At 46.7% G+C, this 26,647-nt stretch overlaps 1 protein-coding gene across 1 annotated transcript in view; it reads right to left on the bottom strand.

Annotated features, from left to right (window-relative positions):
* Window positions 1–27: 27 nt before the first annotated feature.
* Window positions 28–26,647, bottom strand: part of GAP43 (growth associated protein 43) — a 37,068-nt gene continuing 10,448 nt past the window's right edge. The window contains exon 3 of the mRNA XM_014518274.1: window positions 28–149. Within this exon, the coding sequence (XP_014373760.1) occupies window positions 61–149 (89 nt within the window). The 3' untranslated portion in view covers window positions 28–60. The remainder of the gene's footprint in view (window positions 150–26,647) is intronic.

Below are 26,647 nucleotides of genomic sequence, written 5' to 3'. Positions count from 1 at the left end.
TGGGCTGGGGAGGAAGGATAAGGGAGGGGGGAGGGGCAAAAGGGAGTCATTTCTTAATGTTCAGGCATTTTCTTGGTCCGCCTTGCTGTCTTCTTCTTTCACCTCTTCCTGCTGGGCACTTTCAGTAGGTTTGGTTTCTTCTACAGCATCTAGTGGAGAAAGAGATGGCTCATGGTTAGTTGTCCATATTTAGGGGAGTGCTCACATATATACTGCATAAGCATTGGCTGGTTCCAAGTTCTCTGTTCCCAAAATGGCACAGCTCAGAAAACTCTTACTCATGGACACCTATGTGAAATGAGTTCACTGGGGTGCAGTCCAGCACCTATTGGAGAGGTGCCTGCATCACACAAACTACCACCACCATAGGGACACGGGACTGGAAAGGCCTTCCTGGGGTCACTCCAGTCAGCCCCTTGCTGTCGTAGCCTATCACAACGTACAGATCATTGCACACAGTGCATTGATTAGCATCTTGGTTTAGGAGTGAAGACAAGAAAATGGCTAAAGACTGAATCTAACATACAGATACAATTGCAGGAATGAAAAAGAGCAATTAGGTCACTTAACATCTATTCCTTAGTGATTTCTTATCCCCAAGCCCCACCCCCAAACCTAGTTCTTAGTTTTTTCCCCACTCTATATCTATTGACACTTTTCTCTGTCTACTCTTAAATAGGCCATGACATCTTCACTGTCCCCCTCCCTCTCCTCTCTCCCTGCCCTGACTGTTTGGAAGTTTGTGTTGCCCATAGGGGGAAGGTTCTATAGCTTTGAATACAGATGAAAGCAAATTTGTATCTAAACTGACTAAGGCTTTGTAGAAATGGCTCTAAACCCCTATGGAAGTCAACAGATACTGAGAACCTGTCCTTAGATTATTTTTTAAAATAAACCTTACAGAAGTCTAGAGGTTGGATATAAAATTCTATGAGAGGTTTATAATCCCATTGAAGGGTTACTGTGGTCTGTTAAGGACTACAGAATTTCCCTTTCAAAGTACTCAAGCTGGAGCTGTGCCACTTTTGTAACTTGAGACCTTCTGCTCTCCATGCCTGTCATTCAGGCACATTTTACCAGCACTCAGGTCATGCAAAAAAGAAAAAAATAAATTTCAACAGTCAGAACATAGGAAGAGAGGGGAAACCTAGAGGAAATAACAAAGGTAGAAGTAGAGCTGTCCAAGTTGGCATGGACCTCCCTCTGTGCCATCCCTTTGCTTTGTGGCAGGACTGATGACATTGCCTGATTCCACTGCACTCTTTGGCAGACTAGTATCTTGTCTGAATCCAGGATATCACTGGTAAGATAAATCCACCTTAGTATGATCCCCATTTTGGGTTCAGTTCATCTCAGAGCTGCTTCCTTGTCTCTGCACCATGCTAGGAGGAAAAGATTCTCCCATGGTTGGCTAAGATGGCCTTAGGGTGATTTTGTACCAGTGGGGGGATAAAAAGCTAGCTTAAGCATCCTGGAGGACCTGACTCACTTTGTGCAGGTGTAAGTGACTTCACAAGACAAGGGAGTAGGAAATTCAGCTCATACTTGTGTTAAAAACTGAGCATATGAATAAAAGATCCCTATTATGTTTTCATAATAGTTGACTTCAGAACTGTCTGCCACTGTTGTATGTGGATTGGATACATTGCCAAAAAGTTACTGCTGGTGAAATGTCAGGAGCCAACAACACTGAAACCTTGTGTAATTCATGGAAGAAGCACAAAGGTGGAAGTGATGGGGCAGGACCTCCCTTCTACCACCTGGTCGATATGCCATAGCACTGGTGAAATAAAACAATTCCCTAGAAAGGAACTTGGTGGCTTGTGGCTCATTTAGCTCTGGAACTTGCTGCAGTGCTATCAGTGAGGGTGATTCTTAGAATGGGGACAGTTGCTGTGTAGGAATTAGATTGAGACCACCAACTCATATTTGCTAGGCTATTTCCTGCAAGCTGATGTTTACTATCAACCTAGGCCATAACCAAGGCTCCTAACCTGTCTTGTTAAAAAAACCCTTCCCCTTTGTCCTCTGTCCATAAGGATGGCTTTTCAAATGTGTGCAACTCCCATGCCTCTACTGTGTTAATTAAGAGCTCCACTGTGCTCACATTGCTTAGCTCTCCAACCCACTGTGCAATAATGAGTTCCTACTCTAATTGTTCCAAAAATCTTTTGGTGCATCCACATGGCCAACTCATCCTGCCTAAGTCCTCCCCCGGGCTGCCGACTTCCAGCCAGCAGAATCACACGTGCGTTTGCTTTCTCTTGCTCCTAAGCAACATCACCTAGCACTTCTCAAGACCTCCCCTGAATAATAGGTACAACAACTGCCATCCATGAGGAGTAAAATAAGATTACTGATTTAAATGGGAGGCTTGAACAGGCCATGCATGGTAAGGAGACCAAATAAGGCAGGGAATATTAGCTGCTCTAGTAAATTAGCAGGTTGCTGCAGTCATTCAGCAGTTGTGTACTCCTTCTAACCTTGCTCTTCTCTAGAGCTATAGCAGGTGTTTAGGCTGGGGAAATCAAAGCGTGGAGAGGAGACGTGATGGGTGAAACACAATAATTGGTAATTAGTGTGGGGCAAACCAGATAGACTGCTCCCCCACCCTCCCTCCATATCCAAGTACTTTGTTAGGCAGTGGCCTTCTGTCTGGTTTCTTACTAAGAACATACATGGGGTTGGGTCAATATTAACTTAATCTACTCCCCACAAACCCGATGAGAGGTGGGTAAAAATGATGGTGAAACCAAGACACAGAATGGCTTACATGGCCAGTCCTAGCTCCCTAATACCAGAAGCTCACATGAATGCTGCCTGGGCTGTTCTTGCTAGGTAGATACATAGATTTCACAGACATCAGGGCTGGAATGGACCTTGCAAGATCATCAGGTCCAGCCCCCTACCCAAGAGGCAGGAAGTCAGCTGGGGTCAAATAATCCCAGCAAAATAGGCATCCAGGTGTTTCTTGAAAGTGCCCAGAGTAGGTGTTTGCACCATGTCTGCAGGCAGTCTATTCTACATGTGAGACTTTAGAGCATAGGAACTACATAATGTACCATGGCATCTCTCTGGTAAGCTACAGGGGTTGTAGATGGCCTCTCTGCCTGCCAGAGAATAGCCTTTCTGCAGAGAGAGCATCCAGGTAGCACAGAATTCATGTGTATAGTGGCTCTATGCCCACTCCCTTCATTTCCCTCCCCATGGGAGTTACAACTAGAACCCAAAGGACTATATTTTCATAGTTTCATAGTTGGCAGGGTCGGAAGGGACCTGAGCAGATCATCAAGTCCGACCCCCTGCCAGGGCAGGAAAGAATGCTGGGGTCAGAGAAGGAGCAAGCACCACTTTCCTTGGAAGTTGGTTCCAGATCCAAGCCGCCCTAACTGTGAAGTAGTGCTTCGTGATGTCTAGTCTGAACCTGCTCTCAGTCAACTGGTGACTGTTATTCCTAGTTACTCCTAGTAGTGCTTGGGGCAACAGGGACTCTGCCGTTCCCAGCAGGTCCCCCTTGGTCAGTTTATAGACAGCCACCAGATCCCCTCTCAGCCTTCTCTTGTGGAGGCTGAACAGGTCCAGCTCCCTTAGCCACTCCTCATAGGGCCTGCCCTGCTGCCCCCTGATCATGCAAGTGGCCCTCCTCTGGGCCCTCTCATACTGTACACAGCCAGGCATCATTTAGAAAAGCCTGGAACCTGCTCTAAGTTATGCTTGCGCTGAAATGACCCCTGGTTGTCTGTGAAATCAAGGATCTACAAAAACAGCTTAAAAGCTACTTTTTCCACCTAGCTAAGTTCTTCACTTGACCTTAGCTGGACCAAGGGGTCAAGTCAGGGAAGCCTTGTGCATCTTTCACTAATTTTCAAAAGAAAAGTTCGAATTGGGAGACTGCATATTGGTTCTCTTGCTGGACCAGGAGAGTAAATTACTGGTGTGATGGCAGGACCCTTATGAGATAGCACACCAAGTAGGGCCTGTGGATTACAAAGTGCATCAGCGAGACAGGCAAAAGAAAAAACAAGTGTACCATGTTAACATGCTGAAGCCATGGCAAGAACAAGAAGGCCTATACTTGGCCCTACAACTGGATGAACCGGAGCTGGGACCCTCCCTGAGGAAGGGGGCTGGGAAAAGTGACGTGGAGGCGGCCCCCTGACTCTCAGAAGAGCAGAGGCGGCAGGCAATAGAACTCATGAAAGAGTATGGCAATGTCTTCCAGGAGGTTCCCGGGGAAGCTCGGGCCGTGATACACCAAATAAGAACTCCTCCAGGCCAGGTGATCCGTGAAAACTGGAGGCGAATCCCACAACATCTTCAAGGGCAGATAAAAGAGGAGCTCAAGATGATGTTAGAGAAAGGTATAATACAAGATTCCCAAAGTGATTAGTGCAGTCCCATTGTGGCAGTGCTGAAGCCAGATGGGAAAATTAAAACTCTGTATTGATTTCAGAAAAGTAAATGTGGTGGCTAAGTTTGATGCATACCCGATGACAAGGGTGGACGAAATGGTGGAGAACATCGGACAAGCCAGCTATAGTTCCACATTGGACCTCACAAACGGCTACTGGCAGGTCCCCTTAATACTGGAAGACTGAAAAAAGACAGCCTTTGCCACACCATGGGGCCTATTCCAGTTCCGCTGTATGCCCTTTGGATTACACGGAACCGCTGCAATGTTTCAGCAGCTAATGGACAAAGTTTTAGCCCCTCATGGGGGCTATGCCACGGGATATATAGATGACATTATTGTGTATATGGCAGATTGGTTGGGGCATTTAACAGCACTGTGAGCAGTATTGCAGGACTTAAGGGAGGTGGGGTTAACCGCCAACCCGAAGAAATGCACCATTGGGAAGGAGGAAACACGGTGCCTGGGATTCCAGGTGGGAAGCGGTAAAGTACGACCTCTGCTGGATAAAGTAGAGGCACCAAGGAAGTATTAAACACTGTGAACAAAGAAACAAGTGAGGGCTTTCTTGGGGCTGGCAAATTATTATAGAAAATTAATTCCTCACTTTGCAGATCTAGCGGTGCCCCTGACTGAGATGGTAAGGGCTGCAGCTCCAACCAAAGTGAGATGGACACCGGAGGCAGAAACAGCATTCCAAAAGGTAAAGGATGCACTTTGTACACAGCCACTGCTATATACACCAGATTTCAATAAACCCTTTTCGGTATTGCCAGATGCATCAAACTGGGCCATTGGTGCGGTGTTAGTCCAAATGGTGGAAGGAGAAGAACATCCGATAACTTACATAAGTAGAAAGTTGCACCCACCTGAAAGGAATTATGCTACAATCGAGAAAGAATGTTTGGCGATCAAGTGGGCCATAGAAACGCTCCATTAGTATCTGTTAGGTCGGAAGTTTATATTAATCACGGACCATGCCCCACTGAGACGGCTACGAAGCATGAAGACAGATAACACTAGGCTGATGAGATGGGCTCTGTCTTCAACCATACTACTTTGTGGAGGAGCATTGGCCAGGGGCCAAGAAAGTAAGTGCAGACTTCCTATCTCTAGAATACGCAGAAGAAGAGGGTGCGGAGGGGAAGGAAAGACCCCAGACAAAAGAGAAGAGAGGGGGGTGTGTAACAGGGAACCCTAGCCCTGTCACCAGAAGACAGGTCCACCCCTTTAAGGCCAGAACTTTCTGGACAGGGAATGCTGGTAAGGAGGGGGTTAAATACAGAGCCTGGCCAGCTAGTCAGCTGACCGGAAGGGGCAGGCCAGGACTATAAAAACCCTGGGGAGAGCGGCAGTAAGTGTCAGCAGCTGAAGGGGGAAGGAGTGTATCCCAGAGCTCCAGGGAGAGGCCTGGTGAGCAGTCCAATGGCTAGAAGAGGGGACTATGGAAGCCCTGAGAGATGGCAGCCGCCCCAGAAGCCGATGGTGGGGAGCTGAAGCATGAACCTGGTGTAAATGTAAGCTGGCATGCGGCTTTCTTTGATCACATTTTTTTTCCTTGGGGCAGTTATTGCCCACGGACAGGACTGTCCATATTTCTTTTGGTTATTGAATAACACCAGTGGTTTGGGTGAGGCTATTAGGGGAAGGAGGAGGCTTCATTTTGGGGGCCCACTACAGAGTGTGGACCCCAGGACCAGCAAGGGTGTGGCTTTTGGGGGGTACATAGGCCAGTGGGGGTGCAGGATTTTGGTGTGCACTGACCCTGGCACCAGAACACGCGACCTTAAAAGGCTGGGGTGGTCTGGTGCACCTGATGGGCAATTTTGGGGGGGTTTTTTGGGGGTGGGGGTTGTGGGACTGGTCAGGGCCGTCCCCTGACCTTGAGCTTGCGCCACCCTGGCTGTGGGGCCAGTGGCTGGACCTCTGGGCCAGGGAGGCCAAGCTCCAGATTGGAGCAGGAAAGAGGGCCATGAGCCTCAAGACAACGAAAAAAGGGATAGAGCCTTGGAGTCAACCCTGTTTGGTGGGTTTAGACGGGGAGGCCTAGCTAGAGAAAGACTGGGGTCAAGGCCTATGGAGGCTAAAGACCCCAACATAGGAAATACAATTGGTAGTCTCCCGCTTTCAGGAACATCAGCATACTCATTTCCATCAAGACATGGCAGATGAGAGAGCAAGAGAGTGGGACACAAGAAACCTTAAAGGGGACTCCAAGGGTGCCCCACATAGGGCAGATAACAGGGAAGATGGTGCTGGGGAAGGCAACTTGTTACAATCTCCATCCTTAAAAATTGCCAAAAGCAGGTTAGACAAACACTTGGCTGGGATAGTTTAGTCAGTGATGATCTTGCCTTCAGCACGGGTTGGACTGGATAGCCTTGTGAAGTCCCTTTTAGCCCTATTTTCCTGTGATCCTAAGTACACAGATGTACACTTTCCTCACCTACTTTGCACTTCCTGTGAGCTGGCATGAATGGCAACACAAGATTCAAAGCAAGAGAGAACCAAGCCCCACTCATTTCCATTTTTTTCTTTTTTTACTCAAAATTGACATGTATCAGATGAATTGTTTTGGTCAGCCAACTCTTCAAATCCCCATACTGTCACCAAGAATTTGGTGAGTTGGCATAATACAGCTATCTCCCATCACTCTGTCTCTGTGCCTGATTGGGAGAAGGAACAAGCAAAAATCCCTCGTTTGTTTGGAAATTGTGGGTCTGAGATGCATGGAGATGAAGCAGGAAGAGCTGATAAAATGAAAAGACAGGACAGGAAGGGTACATGGAAGCAGAGCAAAGGGAACCTAAAACCACAGAAAATTAAAGGACAAGACTTGGGCTCTGTGAGGGACCTGGAATAGGTGGCATCAGAACCAAACACAGGCATGGGTGAACCGGGCTGCTGCCTGGGGCCCGGACAGAAAGGGGGTCTGAAAATGGTAATTATTTTTCTGTTGTCCAATTATTATTATCATTATCTCTGGCGAAGCGGGGGGTCAATACTAAAAGTTATCCTGGGGTCAACAAGAGTCTAGGTACGGTACTGGATGGAGTGAGGAGATTGCATAGAAACCTTGCTGGGCCCATAACACGAAGCTGACGAGGCTTGGGTTTGGTGAAAAATAAGACGGAAGAGGCCACATAAGGACAAAGCAGGAGTTATCATGTTCTATAAGCAAACAGCCTCTTTGCATAGATTATCTTCACAATTATTCTAATATGCCTCAGTCCTGACCCACAGCTAGCTTCCCTGGCTCCCTGTTGGCTGCTCTGCTGGCATCCCTCACTCCTGAGGACCGCGCCCTTTGCCACTCCAGCCCTAGGCTCCCTACACAGCTGTGGGATTATATATTGACAGCACATAAGGATGGATGTTCTTGAACATGCCCTGTTCATCTCCTCCTAGCTGTGTATCCCAAACCCAGAAATGTGACAGAAAGACTATGGTGCCCCTATGCAGGCATTTTGGGGACCTCTGCCTCCAACATGCTACAAAGTACAGTAGATACAAGGGTGTCCCAGGAGTGGCTTCACAACTTCATTTCCAGCTGTAGCACATGTGAGTGGTAATGCACAGGGTGGAATATGCATGGGAAGGTCTCTCTATAAGCATACTGGCAACACCATGTACACATACCTGGGAGGTGCCAAGCACCTACAACTCCCATTGACCTCTGCTTGAAATTGTAAGTGCACCACACCTCTTTAGATCAGACCCTCCCACTGTAATGAACTCAGAGAAAGCTCCCGCCTGTTGGTGCTCCATTTTATTTCTTGGAAAGGGTGAGAACTACGTCTGTGAACCCTGCTGGCAAGCAAGTGCCATGAACATATGCGGTTAGGGATGCTGTAAACCTGAGCCAGGCAGGCAGGCAGGCAGCAATTTTGTTGGATGGTGGCATTTCCAGCTGCCTTCGCCTACGCAGTGCTCAAATGGATGAGCTTTCAGGCTCAGCTCCAGCTCCCTCCACTGCCCTGCATTAGTGAAATTAGGTTGACTGGATTTCCGGGTAAAACACTGCCTCTTGGGACCTGCCCAGCTCCCTTTTGACTTGCCAAGATTAATTAAATCAGAGTAGACAACTGAACGTGACTGTAGTAGTAGTAACCTCTCCGCTGGTCATTTCTTTGTAGCGAGTGGCTTTGGGTTTGATCTTTTTGTTTGTTTGTTTTTTTTACTCTTTGCCTCTCTCTTTCATTGCAGATCTCGAATTATTGCACTCGAGAGAAAAGAAATTACACAAATGCTTTGGGTTCCTAGAGCAGATGGAGGGAGTTGCCTGTATCACTTTCCTGCTGTTTTCCTAATTCCTGCTAACAGTGCTCCATCAGAAATAACTCTCTCCTTTCCTCACATTACACTATGGCCTACACAATGCACCCACATACTTACTCTGACATCTGCTCTAGTCCTAGTAGCAGAGAAGGACCCCAGCCTAATGATGGTCTAAAGCCAACTCTTCTCTTCCCTAAAACTCCTGCAGCAAATACAGTTTGAAGAGACCTGAGAAACAAACTCTCCAATACTGTGTTAAGTGGTCCTGGGCTGTTCTTGGCCACGATGTCAGAGTAGGGACATTTTTCAGATCCTTGCGGGGTTTGGATTAGAGAGAGGTCAAATCCTTGGACCTGAGCCTGATGAAATTTGAATCCAGACCTGATTTTGGTCTTCCCAACTTGGGCCCATCTACCCAAAACCATGTATCCATCCATCTTCCCCACTGCCATCCAGAACTGAATCCTGGCAGAGTACGGCTGGCTTGTGACGATGGAAATGGAAGCCCTTCATGTTCAGAGTTGCTAACAGTACTTGTTCTTACTTCCCAGCTTCAGATTGACATATAGCCTTGTCCCTGTGTTCAGCTGCCTCATTCTTCACATAGTGGTAAAAGCTAAATGAAAACATTATCCCCCTCCCTGGGGCATCTTTACTAACCTGATAAAATACTGGAGAGATGGGAAATGGAAGGTCTATCAAGGTCCTTTGAATTGAAGGTCTTTACTCTGGAGTACTGTGAGCTCACCTCTGTGTCGGGGGTCCTGGTGAAATCATAGAGCCTCTGAGCTCTGAGCCTCCTTAGCAAGTAGACAAGGAGTCTCTGAGCCCTATTTCACCACAGTAGGATGTCAGATGAGAGGGAGACAAGTGAAGCAGCGGCTGTCAGCAGGCAGGTGATGGGGAAGAGGGGAAGCACCCTGACTTGTCTATTCTCAGGTATAGTGGCCCCTGGATTTGCTGCAAGAGTCCGGAGGAAAGCTAGTGAACAACATTTTGACTGGCTTTAGGCCAAGAGTCCTACCCCTTGGGGTCACCCATTCCCGAATCTCCTCTCATTCTTGTTTCAGCCCCATTCTGCTCAGGCCCACAAGGGAGGAGTAAAAAGCATTTGCCAGTCCCAATGGCAACACCTTGGGCCTTGCACTGAGGCCTGCCTCTCTTTACCTTTTCCAGCTCTGAGGAGTGTCAGCTCTGACTCTGTTGTCTCTGCTGCCTTCTTGCTTCACCAAGCTGAGGGGATGACAGTTTCAGGAGACCTCTGTCCCCTGGCTGCCAATGGACAGGAAACTCCATCTTTCTTTCCCATTTGTGTGTGCAGTAAATGCACAGGAAAACTGGGAAGGATGCAGTGTGTTTTTGTGTGTGTGTGTGTGTGTGTGTGTGTGTGTGTGTGTGTGTGTGTGTGTGTGTGGTGGGGGTGGGGCTGAGGCCTGCTAGGATGGCAGCTCAATTGCAAGACCTCTCACAGTGTCTAGACACCAGCTGCTTGGTTGCCATGGAAACTCTCCAACTTTGGCCCATGGCGGATGGGCAGGAGCAGTAGCATCTCTCTGGAGAGATCAGGAGGTGGTTGGGGAGAGACAGAAAGAGGAGATGCCATTTGCGAGCAGAAGCAAGGCCTTAACCCTGTTGCTGCTACATTTGCACACACACACACAAGGTTTCTTGGGGACAGGGAAGAACTGGCTTCATTACCACCCCTTCCGCATCTGCTTCTCCAGAGTCAAGCCCAAGAGCTGAGATGACTGGCCAGGCTATTTGTCTGGTTGGTTTTGACTCGCATCAACTCCTGCCTGCAGCCAGTTTGCCCTCAACAAAATAAGGCTTTCTGCATGCAGGCACTGCGATTGGGGCACTGCAACTCACCAGGGAGGGTGGGTTGCAATGATGCCTTATAGATGGCAGAGCTTGCCTGATACAGCACACCTCTCCCCTCCATGTCCCTTTGGTGGGGAGCTACAGCTTCTGGGAAGGTAGCACACTCTTCAGGTGGCAGCAGCAATATCAGCTAGGGCAGGGTTGGCCATGGGCAGCATCTATGTGTGATGCACAGCAGATCAGATAGGGAGCACAGGGCTGGGAGCAGAAAACAGGGGAAGGGGCACAGTGGCACTCGTGAAATGCACAGGTTTAGTTTATGATATGCCTGCCATAAAGTTTGCCCCCACTGAGCTAGGGGGTTCATTTCAGGGCTATTTTATTGCTCTAGGGCAAACATGTCAAACTTATCTGGCCCCATAGGCCAGATGAGTGGTGTCAGGCAGGTCTGTAGGCTGGATCTGACCCACAGACTGGTCCCACCTACTGGATCCAGCACATATCCTAGAGTGGCTGAAGAAGATGTCACATGCAGCACAGTCCTGGTTCAGCCGTTCTAGGGCTGTACTTCAGCTCCTCTGCTGCTCTGGTACCATAGTGCATATGGAGGCCACTCCAGGGCTATGGGGATGTCTGCATACAGTGGCTGCTGCAGGATGCACTGCTGGATCTAGCACAGAGATGACATGCAGTGGAGTGGGCACCATGTGCAACATGGTCCTGGAGTGACTGGAGCAGGTGCTGGGGCCTGATGAGAGCCCAGTTCCAAGACCCACAGGCAGCACTGGAGCCAGACAACAGGGCTCTATGGGACTACATATTTGGCACCTAGGAAATGGAGGGTAAGTGTTGCAGTGGCTGGAGGAGAGGCAAGTAAGAAGATACTTGAGAAATAGAAACTGTGAACAGATACAGAGAGGAGCTGCATTTGTCCACATAGAAAGGTACTGGCTTTATTTGCTTTACCTCAAGGCACCCAGCATTTAACAGGAAGAAACTGAGGCACAGAGTGGGCCAGTTATACCCAGGGAATAGGTCAGATCTTATGCCCAATTTCCTGATGTACCCACTCTCTAGGAGAAAGAAGAGCTGATTTCTAAGGTGAATTGAAAGCAAATGCTGGAGGTGAAAAGCTCCTGTTCCCTCTCTCCTCAGCTCCCCAGCCTCCCAAGGGGATTTTCCACAGTTACTCAGGCATTTTTATTTCTTACAAATCCTGATTTTCAACACCTGGGCTTTGCAACCTTCATAATTTTACTGTAGGGCTTTTGTAGGAACAGATCCAGAGGGGGTGTGGGACCAGTCTATGGTCCCACCCTCTTTAGGCTATGTTGCACATACGCTCTCTGTGTAGGCTCTGCCCAGAGCCCCTGCTTCTGCATGCCTCCCACTCAGCCCCTTCTGTCCCCTGCTGCTGAATTCAGCAGGGAGGGGGAGGCAGGGGAAAGGTGAAAAGCAGCAGTGCTCACCCCCTGGGCTCTGGAGCCACACAAAAGCAGGGCCAGACCCCACCCCCATCAACTGCTGAGCTCAGAGCTCACTGTACACGTGTGGCACAGCCAAAGTGAGGGGACCACAGTCTCATTCCTAGATCTGCTATTGGGATTTTGATATGCAATATGAAACATGCAGTGTGTGTGCGTGCGTGTGTGTGTGTGTGAAAATGATATAATTCACTCTTAATCAGAACCATGCCTTTGTAGGGTTCTAGAGCTATCTCCATTGTGACCTGCCCTGATGGACCTATTTCCTCTGCTCTGTTCATAGTATAAGTATTTATTTGGCCTTCATCACTCTAGTGTCTTTAATGGATACTATTCTCAAGATGCCTTTGCAAAATAAGGAACTGCTGTCATCTCCATCTCATAGATGGGGAACTATGGTACAGGACCGACAAGCAACTTGCCTGTGATCACATAAAAAATCCATGGCAGAGCCAGGAATAGCACACAAATGAACAGATTGCCTTCAGTTAAGTGCTCTACCAACTAGACCATATGTGGTACCCAAAGGCCTAGTCTACAAAATTAACTCTTGCTGTACCACCAAAATGTTGAGCCAATTCACATTGCAAGGCTCCTGCACAGCAGCAGAACCCTCCTTTTCTTTGGCAAAGTTAAACCATCTCTACCAAGCAGCATAAAGCTTCTGCTACTATCTGGCAGCACACAGAAGGCATGTATAGACATTCCCATGCCTTCAATTGGGCTGCCATGCTCCATTCAGCAGCTGGTGCTTTTCCAAGGTGTACTTCAAGCTCTGGCAGCACATCCTTCTGTAGTGGAAAGCTGAGAAGCCTCCATGGGTATGCCTGTGCGCTGACTGGTGACTACTATCTGCTGCTCTGGTGGCATAATGAGGAGGTAAATATAGACAAGGCCTAAATGTTACTTTCACAGTTGTAGTATCCATGATCCTACCAAGAAGCCAGTCCACTGGCAACTGTTCTATGATGCTTCTGGCATCAGAGTCACTGTATAGTCAAAAGACTTGAGATTTGCGTGAAATCTGATAACTTTTATTAGACCAACTAAAATAGTTGGAAAAACCTTGTCTGCCTATGTCCTTAGACCAATGTGGCTACAACCAATACCTTTGAGATTTGGGGGGAATTCAGGAGCCTGAGAAACAGTCATAATAGTCCTGCCTTAGGCCCAAACCTGAGATCTGGCAAGCTTGTAGGTGGCCCACATTTTCAGAACCAGCATCAAGACTGGAGGGAAAAGCCAGTTATGATTTGATCTAACCTCAAGGAAGGAAGACATTCACAACCCATTTTCTGTACTTTCCCTTCCTGAAGTTACTTCTGGGGGCTCCACCAATGAAAAAAACCCTTCTGTGAAATACTATGTTGTTTGAACAGCTTGAATACACAGGTTTTTACTTGCTTCCAGCTGTGGAAGATGACATTTCACAGCTGGTACTGGCTCATAGATTGGAAAAGTCATCCTTGTCTGAAATGGTAGGCAGAACAAAAGAGCATTATTTGTGTGTCCCATTCGTTGCTCAGGACAGCAAGTTAGGAACACACCCAGGTGCCCAAGGTAGTTGCCCCTATGGCTCTTCCCCCACATCATTGCTCGGTTGGGCCGCTGGCTGAGGATGATTGTCTGGAAGATGTGTGTGAGGATTTGTGTCAAGGCAGAGATATGTTTGAAGAGTCCAGTCTTTTTCAGCCTCTATGTGCACCCACAGAGTAGATGCACTGAAGAAATTACAGAAGGCTCGAGATACCAAAGAACTCAAAGACTTAGGAGAGATCACAGTGGAGTAGACAAGAAAAGTGCCAGACAGGAAAATTACCCAAGTTCATAGGAAGAATCTTTGCTCAATCAGGATTGTTACAGCTAACACAATGAGGAGGCAGCAACTTTGCAGGCATTCAGAGAGGCCATCCAGGCTGTTTTGAGGTAGCTCTGCCCAGTGATGGAAGCTAGGTAGACACACAACCCTGCTCCTGAGGGTTTTATCTACTGTAGCTATTCTGCCCACCCTACAGATGTGGGGGTAGCATGAAGGCCCTACAGATGTGCGGGTAGCACGAATTCCTCCAGCACCTCAGGAACAAATGACACCACTGCTCTGCCTAACTCCCCACTCTGTAATCGGCAATAAAAGAACAAGTTGCTCCAGGCTTGCTACCCAACCCCACTTGTGCCTGCCTTCACCCAAGCCTTGAAGGCACATGGCATTTATAACTTACTTGACTGTTAGTCTCCATTACTAAACCCAAGAAGGCTGATAAACTTGGGCTTCATGGAGCTCTCAGGTCCCTCCCAAGTAACCCTAACTGCCATGGAAACCAGCAATAAACCCAGTCTCTGGCCTGACATGACATGGATCCAAGGGGGAAGGAGAAATGACACTTTAGGAGAAGACGTAAAATGTCTCCTTTTCTTCATTTTTCTTTAGATGCCATTTAGATGCTCTAAAGAGTTAATGGTTGCTTTTTGAGCTTCCATCTGCCAGTAGCCATCTTCCTGACAAATGACTTCAGCAGCAACAACATCAACAGTGCCAGAGGTGCACATCAAGGGTATTAATATTTTACATGCACACAGCAGGCATCAGTCCACAGGATCCCTAAGTGCCTTGCCCCTGCATATAAAACATGCTAGTGGAACACACTGAGCTCTGGGATACCATTAGGGAGGGAAGCTGTGCCACCGGCTGCAGTAGGAATGGGTTCTGGTTTCCTCACCCAAAGCATGACAACCAGGGTATAGGAAGGGACATTATAAACAAGGGTATTGGAGAAAATCCCAACCCTTAGGGAAAGTGCTTCAGCATCTTTAACATTCATACAGAACAGGCTGGACCTTATTTTTATGGTCTCCCCTGAAAGACTCAAGTAGAGTAAACCACATGAGCATCCACAGACACAATACTCAGGAGAAGGCAAAGGTCTAACCTTCTTTATACATCTGCTGAGCCTGAAGATGCCACAGGGCTAAGCTGGACCAACTGGCTGATTTTAAGGTCGGTGTGCTGGTGCAGGGTTTTGGCTGGGGCAGAGGATATAGCCAAATGTTTCTGCCTCAGAAACTTAACAGCAGCCTTTCACTCTTTCCCCAGTTTTTACTGCTTGCACCTTGTTCTCCACTTCCTGGTATTTTCTCACTCAGACACAAGTTGCAGTACCAAGGTAACAGTGAAATTCTACAATCTGTGCTATGTAGGCAGTCAGACTAGGTGATCTAATCGCCTTCAAACCTATGAATCAACAAGAACAGTTTGTGCTTGTGCTGAAGACACCTTGCCCTGGTGGAAATTACAGTGTGGCATGGCCTTTGCAACTTAGAACAAAAGACCCAAGGCAAAGCAGGAGGGAGGCCTGCTGAAAAGTCTTAGGCGAAGTCTGAAAAGTCTGATTAGAAGGCTAAGCCATGTTTCCATCAGCATTCTTTTCTATCAAGGTGGCTGCCCCTGTCACCAATAATTCCAATTTCAATTAAAATTGAGGAGGCATTTTTAAAGTACCTCCCATAGTTTGTACCCTGCAGGAGGGACCTTCCACCCTCTGAACTTTCTGAATGCTGCACCTAACAAATAAAGGGCAGCTGCCTTCAAACAGTCATCCTGTTTTAATTGGCTGACAGGCTTTTTACAATAAGAATTCAATTATTCAGTTAATTAATTCAGCCTGGATACAAGAGCATCCCTGGTTGGGCAGCTGTAAACAACTCTAGATGAATGGAGCACAGTGGCAGGCCTCACACTTTATTTGCTCAGTCAGCCCAAGCCCAGATAGACCCCTTTCCTTTCCCATTTTTGCCCCATGCAGTTCAGAATCATGGGCAGCAGAGGGCACTAGTGTAGTTCTCTTTCTGTGGTGTATGTCTCTGTAGCCACTCCAAAAAAGCGTACATACCCTAGTGTGCATCAGTACCTAGTTCTCATGAAGTGGGGGTTGGCACCCAATGCGCACACAAACCATTGGAAGGGGTCCTTTAAATCCAGTGATGACACTCTTCACTGCATAAGTTGCTTAAGTCTGAAGGGAAGATCAGCAGAGCATTCCATCCATCCACCCTGGGTCTTCTCGCACAAGTGTACATCAGGAGTAACTTCATTGAAAGTCAATGACAGGAAACTAAAGTGAAGGCAATTGAGATGAACAATGTGTGTTCCAGAATCACCAACTGGAACAAGCAGCCTTGTAGCAAGGTAAGAGGCTCCTGTGATAATGACAGGAGTGAAGCCCTACATGTGAGCAATATCCTGAAATGGCTGCAGTAATGATGAAAAAGAACAAAGAAGCTAACACTTTGTTGTGTTATACTGAAAGGGAGAGGGTAAGGAGTTTAAAGAGGGGATGAGTTAAAAGGATTTACTCCAGAAAAAATACCTGCTAGGCAGATCTACATGAGATACTTTACTGCACAGTAGACTAATCTGTGCAGTAAAGTGTCATCATCTACACATGCATGGCATTTACTGTGCAGTAAATTAGTCCACTGTGCAGTTGGCTAGTACCTGTAAATACAGGTACTAGATTAACTGTACAGTAGTTACTGCATGGTAGGACTTGTGTAGACGCTGAATGGGAGAAAATTTGCTCCTGGTAAGCCACACCAGCAGGGGACCACAGGGGATGTAGGAATTCTGTCCCTGGTCTTGGTGCTGTGTAGCTCCTGACCAGGATGGGGTTGCTTTCTCCCACCTCCCGGCCTGTAGCTGTGCAGCTCCTGGCTCTCTACAGGAACTGGGAGCTGAGCAGTGTTGGGACTGGGGGGGCTATCTGCTTTCCTGCTCAGCCAGAGGCTCGCTGGCAGCTGTTCCACTAGTTAGAGATTCCCCAACCAGCAGAAAGCTCACCAGCAGCTGCTCCAGAAGTGGGACAGGTCCCAGTCAGCCTCCTGTTGGTCAGGGAAGCCCTGCTGGGCATGGGGCTTGCTGGCAGTTGTGTGTCCCAACATGCACAAGGCTGGGAGAGTTCTGCTGGCTGCAGCGACAGCTGTCTCCCAGGCCTGTACACATCAAGACCCTTCCTGATGTGCACAGGGCCAGGAGACAACTGCTGCTGCAGCTGGTAGAGCTCTCCTAAGCTCTGTGTGCATCAGGACTGGCCCCCATGCCCCCTGCTATCCCCGGTCTAGCACCCTGAAGGAGTCTGGAGCCACCCCCCCCCCCCCGGCTGCTGCAGTGGGGCAGAGCAGGGGAGGAGCATCCCTGTACGGGGCAGCTCCCATTGGGAGCAGTTTTGCTCTCAAAAGCATGCACATGTAAATACATTCCCAGGGAAGGTTTACTGTGCGGTATTTTACTGCACAGTAAGCCTATATCACAATAATAGCACGTGTATTTCCTAAGGAAAAAATAAGCCCCAAATGATCAAATGCACCACAGCTGCCTTCTCCTGGCTTACCCTGCAACTGTGCTTTTTCTCCTAGCCAGGGAGAACCCAGTGAAAAAATCCAGGCATTTATCATAGCTGACCTTAGGGCTGGCCATTCAGTCTGTCCTTACTTGCGGCTTCCCATCAACTCACACAATTCAATAGCTTATTTGAGCCTTTGTCCATGTCATGCTGTCCTTCTCCTAAACAACATTCTTGTATCCACCCATTCCCATATGGTGGGTGTCTTTAGTCCTCAGACATCTTTGCTCCAGTGGTGGCAAAAAGGGTACTTTATATGGTTCTCCTCCAAACCCTGGATCCACTGCCAATAAAAATAAGCCATTCGCTTATGCTCAGGTGCAGTGTTAAGTTAAGCACGGTGAATAGCCCCAGGGCTGTGCTCAAAGCTGAGGGGAAGGTGGGGGGAAGGTACTTATGTGTGCTCCAAGCTGCTCTCAAACTGTCTTTCTGACTAATCTGAGTGGGAGCAAGTGGACCGGACTTATTCTGTCAGCAATGAACCCAGGGTCAAGAGAGAAGCTTCTCTAGACCTGCCCAATGTCTTCTGGTAGCCATTTGATAATGCCAACTGAGGAGAAACAGAGACCTCAGTGGGCAAGTGAGCAATTCAAGATTGATACCTAACCACAACAGAAGGTCTCTACTCAGTTGCTTGGTGACTGGGTAGAATCTCATTCTTGCAAGGTTTCCCTTTGTGTCTCTGCCAGATAGGAGCCAGAACTATGCATGTTACCCCATGGCCAGAGTGTGGTTATAGGTCCCACACTGTGCCAGTCCATGGACGGCAGGAGTTGTCATCACAAAAGTGGGGCCACATCTAGGATTTGATCCATGGTGGGTCTCAGGTTGTGCTTCCTTTGAGCAGAAACATGATGTAACCCATGGTCCAAGTGTGTGCATGTGTGTGTGTAGGCTAAAGTACTCCACAACATTAATCCCTAGAAGATATGAGTTATTACAAAATCTTATTTCTTTAGTTCCTGTTATTATCTCTGGAGGTCTCTGGTTTAATTCCTGTGCATGGGTTAAGAGGTACCTGTCACACAGTGACGCCATGAAACAGCCATGTGAATTATTGTGTTGGCTTTTCTCTCCTGTTGGAGTGGTTCTAAAAATTAAATATTCATTGGGCCAGAGAAGAAGACTGTCTGAAGCAGGGGTAGAGGTAGGGGTGAGGGCACTCAGCTGGAACGAGGCAGACCATGTTTCACTTCCCTGCTCCAATGAATATTTAATTATTTATACAAGGCAGAACAGTTCCTACACGAGGGACTGAGAGAAAGCCACAACAGAAAGCCAGCTGGTTGGGAAATCCATGTAAGATATGAAAGATGAAGATTCAAATATGTGCTTTGAATTAACTGAAGCAGCAACGTGAATGTTTTTTTTTCCCATATCCCAGATGAAAGTCCTTGCCTCCAGGCCCCTGGCTATTCTGAAGTAGATAGAGCTTGCTTCCTTCCTCCCTCTCTTCCTTGCCTCCCACACTCTCTCCCTCTCTTTCCCCCTCCCCTTTCTTCCCTGCCTTTCCTCTGTCTGTGATTATAATCTGAAACTGTATCCTTATTGAAAACAGTAGGAACATTCCTGGGGAAAAAAATTGGTTACAATGGGACTTTCTTCTGAAGAAACATTTTTTCCAAAAATTCAATACCATCCCTAATAAGACACGCTGTTTGCTAGGTTATCAAACTCTTCACAGCTAGGCTGGACCCTCTTAATCTCTTTGTCTTTACAAAACAAATGGACTTTGATGGGTGATTTTGTAGACTGAGAATTTTGTAAAGCTGTGCTCAGCATCCACTGGAAATGCCTGGGATTCCCCCTTTTTGTCCCTGAGGTAAAAACATGGCGAGTCCATCCATCTTTCTTACAGTCACTTGGCTTCAGACACGAAGCAGGTTTCTAGCTTGAGGCATGAAGAAACATTTTATTTCACACGTTGTGTCTGTTTATGGAGTGCAGTGAAAAGCACTGGGCTCATATCCCTTGAGACAGAGACCTGCTGTTTATCCAAAGAACAGGTGTTGTGCAGGCGGCAGCAATGCTGGTTTTTTTCACACTGCCCTGCTGCTGGGCTGCAACCCTATCTTAGAAGGGCTCCTCCTGTAAACAGGAGGAGAATTTGTGTCCCCAGGTAGTCTTTGACTGCCTTGTGGAGGATTGCCACCAAAGAGGCAGGGTTGGTGGGTCTGTCATGTGGAGTCTGGACTAGTGAGAATTCAACTGTGATGCCTCCCCTAATCCCATTAAGTTAACATCACTTGTTTTAAGTGTAGGAGAGTTTGGAGCATTTCTTATTTGCCACCCCTGTTTTCACCTCCCCTCCTGTAACTCAATAAAGCTTCAAACCACGCTCCATGGAGCCGTGGAGTTCCCCAATAGGTCATCAGACATTCTGCAAAGAGACTGGGGGTAACAGCAGAGCAGGCTGGGAGGCACAGCACTACCATTGCCCAGCTGGGTCACCTGGCTTTAAGATAGGGGCAGGGGTACAAAAAGTGACATGGAAGGGTTCCATGACTTTAGGAAGTTTGAAAACCACTGCAATAGAGCATTGGCTTGATGGCAGAGTTGACAGCAAAGGCTTATGACTGATGACTGAACTTGATCTTCTGCACATGTATTCGAACTGACTGAACTACTCAAGGGTCTCTCAAGTATGTGACAATGTCAGTGGAGTCCAGGTCTTACAGTCCCTCAACATTCATTGCAACAGATGGGAATGCCATGTACTGTGGTGACAGGGACAAGTGGAAAGGATGCTAGACTGAGCATCAGGAGACCTAGACTGTAGTCATGGCTCTGCCACTGAACCACTTCAGACATGAAACAAACCACTTCACCTTCTCTTCATTTCTGACATGGGGATACTGACCCTTCCATACCACAGAAAAGTACTTTGAGCCATGGAGATGAAAAGTGCAAGTAACAATAATTATTATGTTTGATATTGTCCTTTGACCTTGCCATGCACAAATGATATACAATGGGTCCCTGGGAGTCATTATGAGAGACTGGATATGCAGACCAAAGGTCAAGGCCCTCCACAGGCATAAATCCAAGTGATTCCATTGAATTCAACTTCCTTGAGGCTGGCTGACCATCTGGACCACAGAATTTAGGAATTGCTTGCTACCTTTTTTTAAAAGTTGAAAATCAGATCATTCCTCATGAACCTGCTACAAACCAGTTTCAAAGATCAGTACAAAAATTCAAGGATTTTCTTCCCCTACTCAGCTTTTATGCTGATTTACCAGTCTAACATTAAGTCTCAACAGGTTAAAGAGTCTATCACTTGACCAGACAACTGTATTATCTGGCACTTAGACAAATATCAAAGCACAGATGCGAGATCTCCAAAGAACAAGCTACCAAATTATGGAGAAAAGTGTTCACAATTTTGCACCATGATTCAGCCATGAATCAGCTTGCCCTCATGGTCTTAGGGAACATTGCTCTTGCCATCTTTCAGTGACCCGGAAAATCATCTGTCACTAAAGACTCCATGTATTTTCCTGGACAAGAGCAACAACCTGGCAAAATGCCAAGTTGGGCACTGCCTTAAATTCCCTCTGAGTTTAAACTGGATCCTTTGGTTTTCCTTTCTTTTTCCAAAAGACTGTAGCGATGCTGTCCACTGCTGAAAAATGACTCTCTTCCACCACAGCTGTAGCTTTATTTCAGTGGAAACAGATGTAAATAATTGTACATGTAAAGAATATGAAGAATTCTTTGTAAAGAATTTCAAAATCCTTGACTGAAAGAAGCATGATGGAGTATGAATATCAATCATTAATATCAAATAGTTTATTGACATGTGAATAATATTAGGATCAGAACCACAAAAACTGCCAAACTTCATCCATTTCAGCAATGCTTATAAAAATGTTACAATGATGGCTCAAATATGCACATTACAATGCAGAAGGTAAAACAAGGCAGCACTTTAGAGGCTAACTGGTTCAAAAAGGCATAAGCTTTCATCGGTAACAACCTATTTCATCAGATGTCATAAATGGACTGGCAGAAAGAAAATATTTTATATTGAAGGGAACAAGACAAGTGGGAGGATATGCTTCTGAGAGAGGCAATATAAGGTAATACATGGGTAAGGGTGACTCATGTTCTGGGCTACAGAACAATGTAGCAATATTCTGTATGGATTAATGAGGGGAGAATGAGACTTGATTTCAAATGGATGAAAATCCATTTCTGCTGTAATTTATCAACAGTTCATGGAATCCATGTGGATCATTTCCCCTGCATCCTCATGTGGTACATTAGTCCCTGATGTCCTCTGTTGGGCAGTGATAGATTTCAGCAGAACCAGAGAGAAGCACGTATAGTCAAATGGAGGAGGGGTCAAAGGAGATGGACAGAAAAAGAGGTATCTTTGAGAGGATGCAGGTTTGTTGTTTCCATGGTGATGCCCAAAGAGTTTCTCTGTGCAGCTGCTGCTCCAACTCATCTTGGGATTTAAACGTACTCTCAAAAAACCATGCAGGGACTCCAAACAGGACTGTACATCCATACCACAATACTGAAAAACTGACACACACAACCTACTCCAAAATGCATTGTCAAAACATCCTCCCATCACACCTCCCCAGCATACAAACATAACATCATCATAACATCAGCTAGTTTACTCCTGCTTCTGCCTTCAATCTTCTCCATCCCACAGCCCACATGGCCAACCCAGATCCAGACAGAACATGTATGAAAAAAATGTTGGGTGTCTGGGGAACTTTAGAAGAGCTTAAAATGACCTCTTCTCCCCTGGAACAGACATTTCTGGGATGTCAGAAAGCCAGTGTCTCCCAATGTTGGCATGTTCCTATTGTGCCACGTGCTAGAAAATGTGTAGTCAGCACTAAGCTGGACAAGAAAGGTACAACTCATTCACTGGTAGGAGAATCAATGCCATAGGCTCTCTTAGCCTCGCCAAATGTGATTTGCTTTGGCAGGATGGTAGACTTTTAACATGGGGCTGATTCTCCAGTGGTTTGACTCATGAGTTGGCATTTGTAATGTGAGCGTAAAAGACCACCCCTTTTCATGGGTGTAAGTACTAAACAAGGCCAAAGGCAGTTGGCCAGAGTCAGGTTCCAATAGTTCGTACAGGAACGTATAGCTGTTCTGTTGAGTTTTCCCAGGTGCTAAAAGCAAGGGGGAACATCTTGATCCTTTTGAAGTCTTCAGCCCATGTATTCAAATTCAGAGTAATGACTATTGAGCTATGTTAGTGGGTAGGTCCACTGAGCTGCTGCCAGACAATTAAGGTGGTTGGAGGGAACTAAGGAGCCAGGACAGATGAGGTTGCAGAGGGAAACCACAGAGGAAACTAACACAGAGAAAAAGCAGCTGAGGCAGAGGTTTCTCCTGTATTATTGTTCCCAAGTTACCAATAAAGCCAAGTCCCAAGAAGGGGATGAATTTAGATACTAATGTTAAGCTTGCATCTTAATGTACTCATCTCATTCATATTGTCATTGAACCTTCACCTTCTTTTATATTGCCTTTAATTCTACATGGAAAAATGCCAGAAGAAAGGAAAGCATTAGGAAAAGCAACAGCATGATTTAAAGAGCCATTCAGTAAATCACTCCCTAGTTTAAGTTACACGTTCTCACACTTCCTCCAGTGCCTCTGGGAGTCTCTACTCTAGGGAGGTCACAAAATGTCCCAGAGCTGCTAGCTGCTGGAAACTCTAATGTGGATGGGTTGTGGATGTGTTTGTTAGGCCTGTTGGGACTATGTATTTGCACCACAGACTTACTCTTTTATTAGCAAGTATTGTTGCTCCACCCAGATCAGAGTAATCATCAGTCATCCTCATTAATGAATCCTCACTTCTGTGTCTTGCTAAACAAAGATGAATGGGTTTTTATTCCATCTTCATGCCTGTTGCTTTTTCCATAATGAAAAGGATAAAAGCTTTGTTATTCATTTAAAGATTGGATGTGAGGATATGATGCCTTGGACAATAGTTAAACATTATCTACCGACCTCTGCTGAAGCATTATTTACATGAACCATTCAGTTGTGTTCTTGTCAGGGTTAGAAGGAGACCCTTTCTGTTCTCATCTTTCGCCCTATCCAGGCTTTCATACCTGTCTTTTTCTAACTATTCCTTCAGCCCCTGAATTGAACAAAGTATCCTAAGACACAAGAATAAAAATCATTTCCACAGATACTCCTGAATAATCATGTGCAGGCCACAGCCACAGCCCCTAGTACTGTTCAATGAATTAGATCTAAATGATGTGTCAAGATCCTCCAAATTATGCAGCAAGACCCCTGAAGTCTGGTGGAGAGGTAAGACCAGGAAAGAGACCACCCTTACCAACAACCTGTAACCATATACCTGGCTCCCCATCCGAGAATAGCCAAGCATCAGCTTTCAGGATTTAATTTTCTCCCATAAACTGGATATCTCCTTTTCTTCTCCAAGAGACAGCAGCCAAGCAACCAAGAGAGATTAGATTGAATCCTAATCTGGAGGGCAGATTATCTCACATTGGCCCAGGGTGCAGATCCATCATCTTTCTTTGCAGCATCTACCAATGGTCATTATTAAAGACAAGATACTACACACCAAGTGGATATTGGGACTGACTCATAATAGCAGTTCTTGTGTTCCAATGCAGCCATTTGCAGGGTCTTATAATTCTATTAGAGGTGCACCAATACATCGGTCCATATCAGATTGACACTGATAAAAGGAAAATTGACATTATTGGCAATCACCTTTTTTTAGCTGGTATAGCCAATAATGTCACCGATAAATGTTGTGTGCAGCAAGAAATGTGTTGGGTATCCGCAACGCTGCAGCATGCATGCGGGCAGTAATGCAGGCTGGCAGCTTAGAGAACAATATCCATCTGCTAAATCTGTAGGGTAAAGTGGAGCATGGGGGCAGATGGAAGCCCCCATGGTGAGGGAGGGAGTGGGGGGAAGGGGCAGGGGCAGGCGCTGCCTAGGTGGTGTGGGATGGGACACGGAGCAGGATGGAGCCATGGACGACTCGTGCCAGTGGGTGAGGAGGGAGGCAGCTCCCGCTGCTATGCACATCCCCAAGGGAGGCATGGGGGCCATGTGCCCCACCTCCAGGATTTGTGTGCAGGGTGACAGCATGCTGTCTGCTGTGGGCTTAGGGCCAGGAGCTGTGCCTGCCCCAAGGGCAGCCCCAGTGCAGCCTCTGCCGGGAAGACCCCTGGCCCTAACCCCACAGCAGACAGCCTGCCCTTGCCCCATGCACACATCCATGGGGGGCAGATGTCCCCCGTGCTTTCCATGTGCCCCACCTCCAGGATTTGTGTGCAGGGTGACAGCATGCTGTCTGCTGTGGGCTTAGGGCCAGGAGCTGTGCCTGCCCCAAGGGCAGCCCCAGTGCAGCCTCTGCCGGGAAGACCCCTGGCCCTAACCCCACAGCAGACAGCCTGCCCTTGCCCCATGCACACATCCATGGGGGGCAGATGTCCCCCGTGCTTTCCCCGGGGGGCCCCTGCCCCACTCCCTTCTTCACCATGGGGCCTTTGATCTGCCCCACCCCATACTCCTTCCCACCCCCATACCCCTTCTGCCCCACAGACTTACCAGCCAGACGCTGCTCTTCAAGTTGCCAGGCTGCATATTGGCTTTTGTATCAGTATTAGCTGTTATGGCTACTTAATAATTGGCCATCAGTATTGGCCAAAAATATGTTTATCGGTGCACCCCTAAATTCTACGGTGCATGAGTTTACATTGACGGATTCAAGGGAGCTGCTGCGCATACAGGAGGGGACTGTTCACCTGCCCCTGATCTTTGTAGATGTAATTGCTCCTATGATAAAGCACTCAAGGAACGGTTCTACTAATCAGGTCACACTGGCCTGGCTGAACTTTCCTAATCTCATCACTGTGCACGTGGAAGTCTTAGGCTGTGGAATTAGTGCTTTCACCTTCAGAGAACCACAACACATTAAAGAGCTGTGCAACCCTGACACTGTCTCGTGGTTTTGCTGTTTTGACTAGTAAATCCCCAAATGACACTCTACAAACTCACCTGTAGCATTCTGCCTAGTAGATGAAAGCATAAAGAGATTTCATGACTAGTGCCCTGCGTAGCCATAATTGTACTGCATGAAGCTGCTAGCTAAACTTCATAATGTATCTGTCTGTCTAGCTATCTAGAATATAAAAACATAAGAACTGTCATTTACTGGGTCAGACCATAGGTCCTTTTTGCCTGGTATCCTGTACCATGTACTGGCAGAGAGTGGATGCTGAAAGGGAGGGTGAACTGGGTATGACCAGGGTTATTTCCACTGTTTGTCTCACACTTGCAATCTCCAGAATTTAAGTTCTAGGAAGACCTGATTCAGAGGCTGTATCCCTAACTCCCATTCTCAATAGCTGCTGATGCGCCTTTTTTCCAAGAATTTGTCCAATTCTTTTTTGAATCTGGCTAAACTGTCAGCTTCCATAACACCTTGCAACAATGAGTTCCAGACTTTAATTACACACTATGTGAAAAAGAATTTCCTTCTGTTAGTTTTAAACCTGCTACCTATTAGTCTCTTTTTGTGACTCCTAGTTTTTGTATCGCAAGACACAGTGGCTATGTCTACATGAAATGCTACAGCACAGTCGCTACTATGCATTTATTTAGTACTTGTTTATACTAAATAAACAAGTATAGACAAGTACTAAATAAATGTGCAGTAATCCGAGTTACTGTGCAGTTGCATCAGCAAACACCTTTTTTTGTGACACTACTGTGCCATAGTTTAATACTACTGCACAGCAGCATCACATCACAGTTTTTGCCATATGATGCTACTGCTCGGTAGTATCAGGCTACTACATAGTCAGCAGCTCTTGTAGACTAATCTCTATTTACTTTCTCTTTGCTGTTTAGTATTTTGTAAACCCTCATCCATCCATTCATGTATGTATGTATGTATGTATCTATCAATCATAGGGTTCATTTCTCCAATGTCTGAACACCACTGCCACTTAGAGACAAAGATAATGACCATATGCTTTATTAACTTTTATAGAGTCCCTGCTTTTCTCTCATTTTGGAGTCAAAACTCTATTTTTTGGAGTCTAGCATTTGTTTTTTTATTTGATTGGTTCTTGGGGATTAGGAACAAAAGGGAGGATCCATATTGGGAATGTCACTGTAGTTAGAAAGGCATTCTCAAAGAGGGAGATTTTGTAATGCTCCCTGAAACAGTTACAGTTAGAATTCTGGATCCACCTGAAGATCATTCCACATTGGGA

The sequence above is a fragment of the Alligator sinensis genome, unplaced genomic scaffold (assembly GCF_000455745.1).
Source record: "Alligator sinensis unplaced genomic scaffold, ASM45574v1 scaffold343_1, whole genome shotgun sequence".
NCBI classification, from domain to species: Eukaryota; Metazoa; Chordata; order Crocodylia; family Alligatoridae; genus Alligator; species Alligator sinensis.
This window is presented reverse-complemented; position numbering and strand designations above follow the sequence as displayed.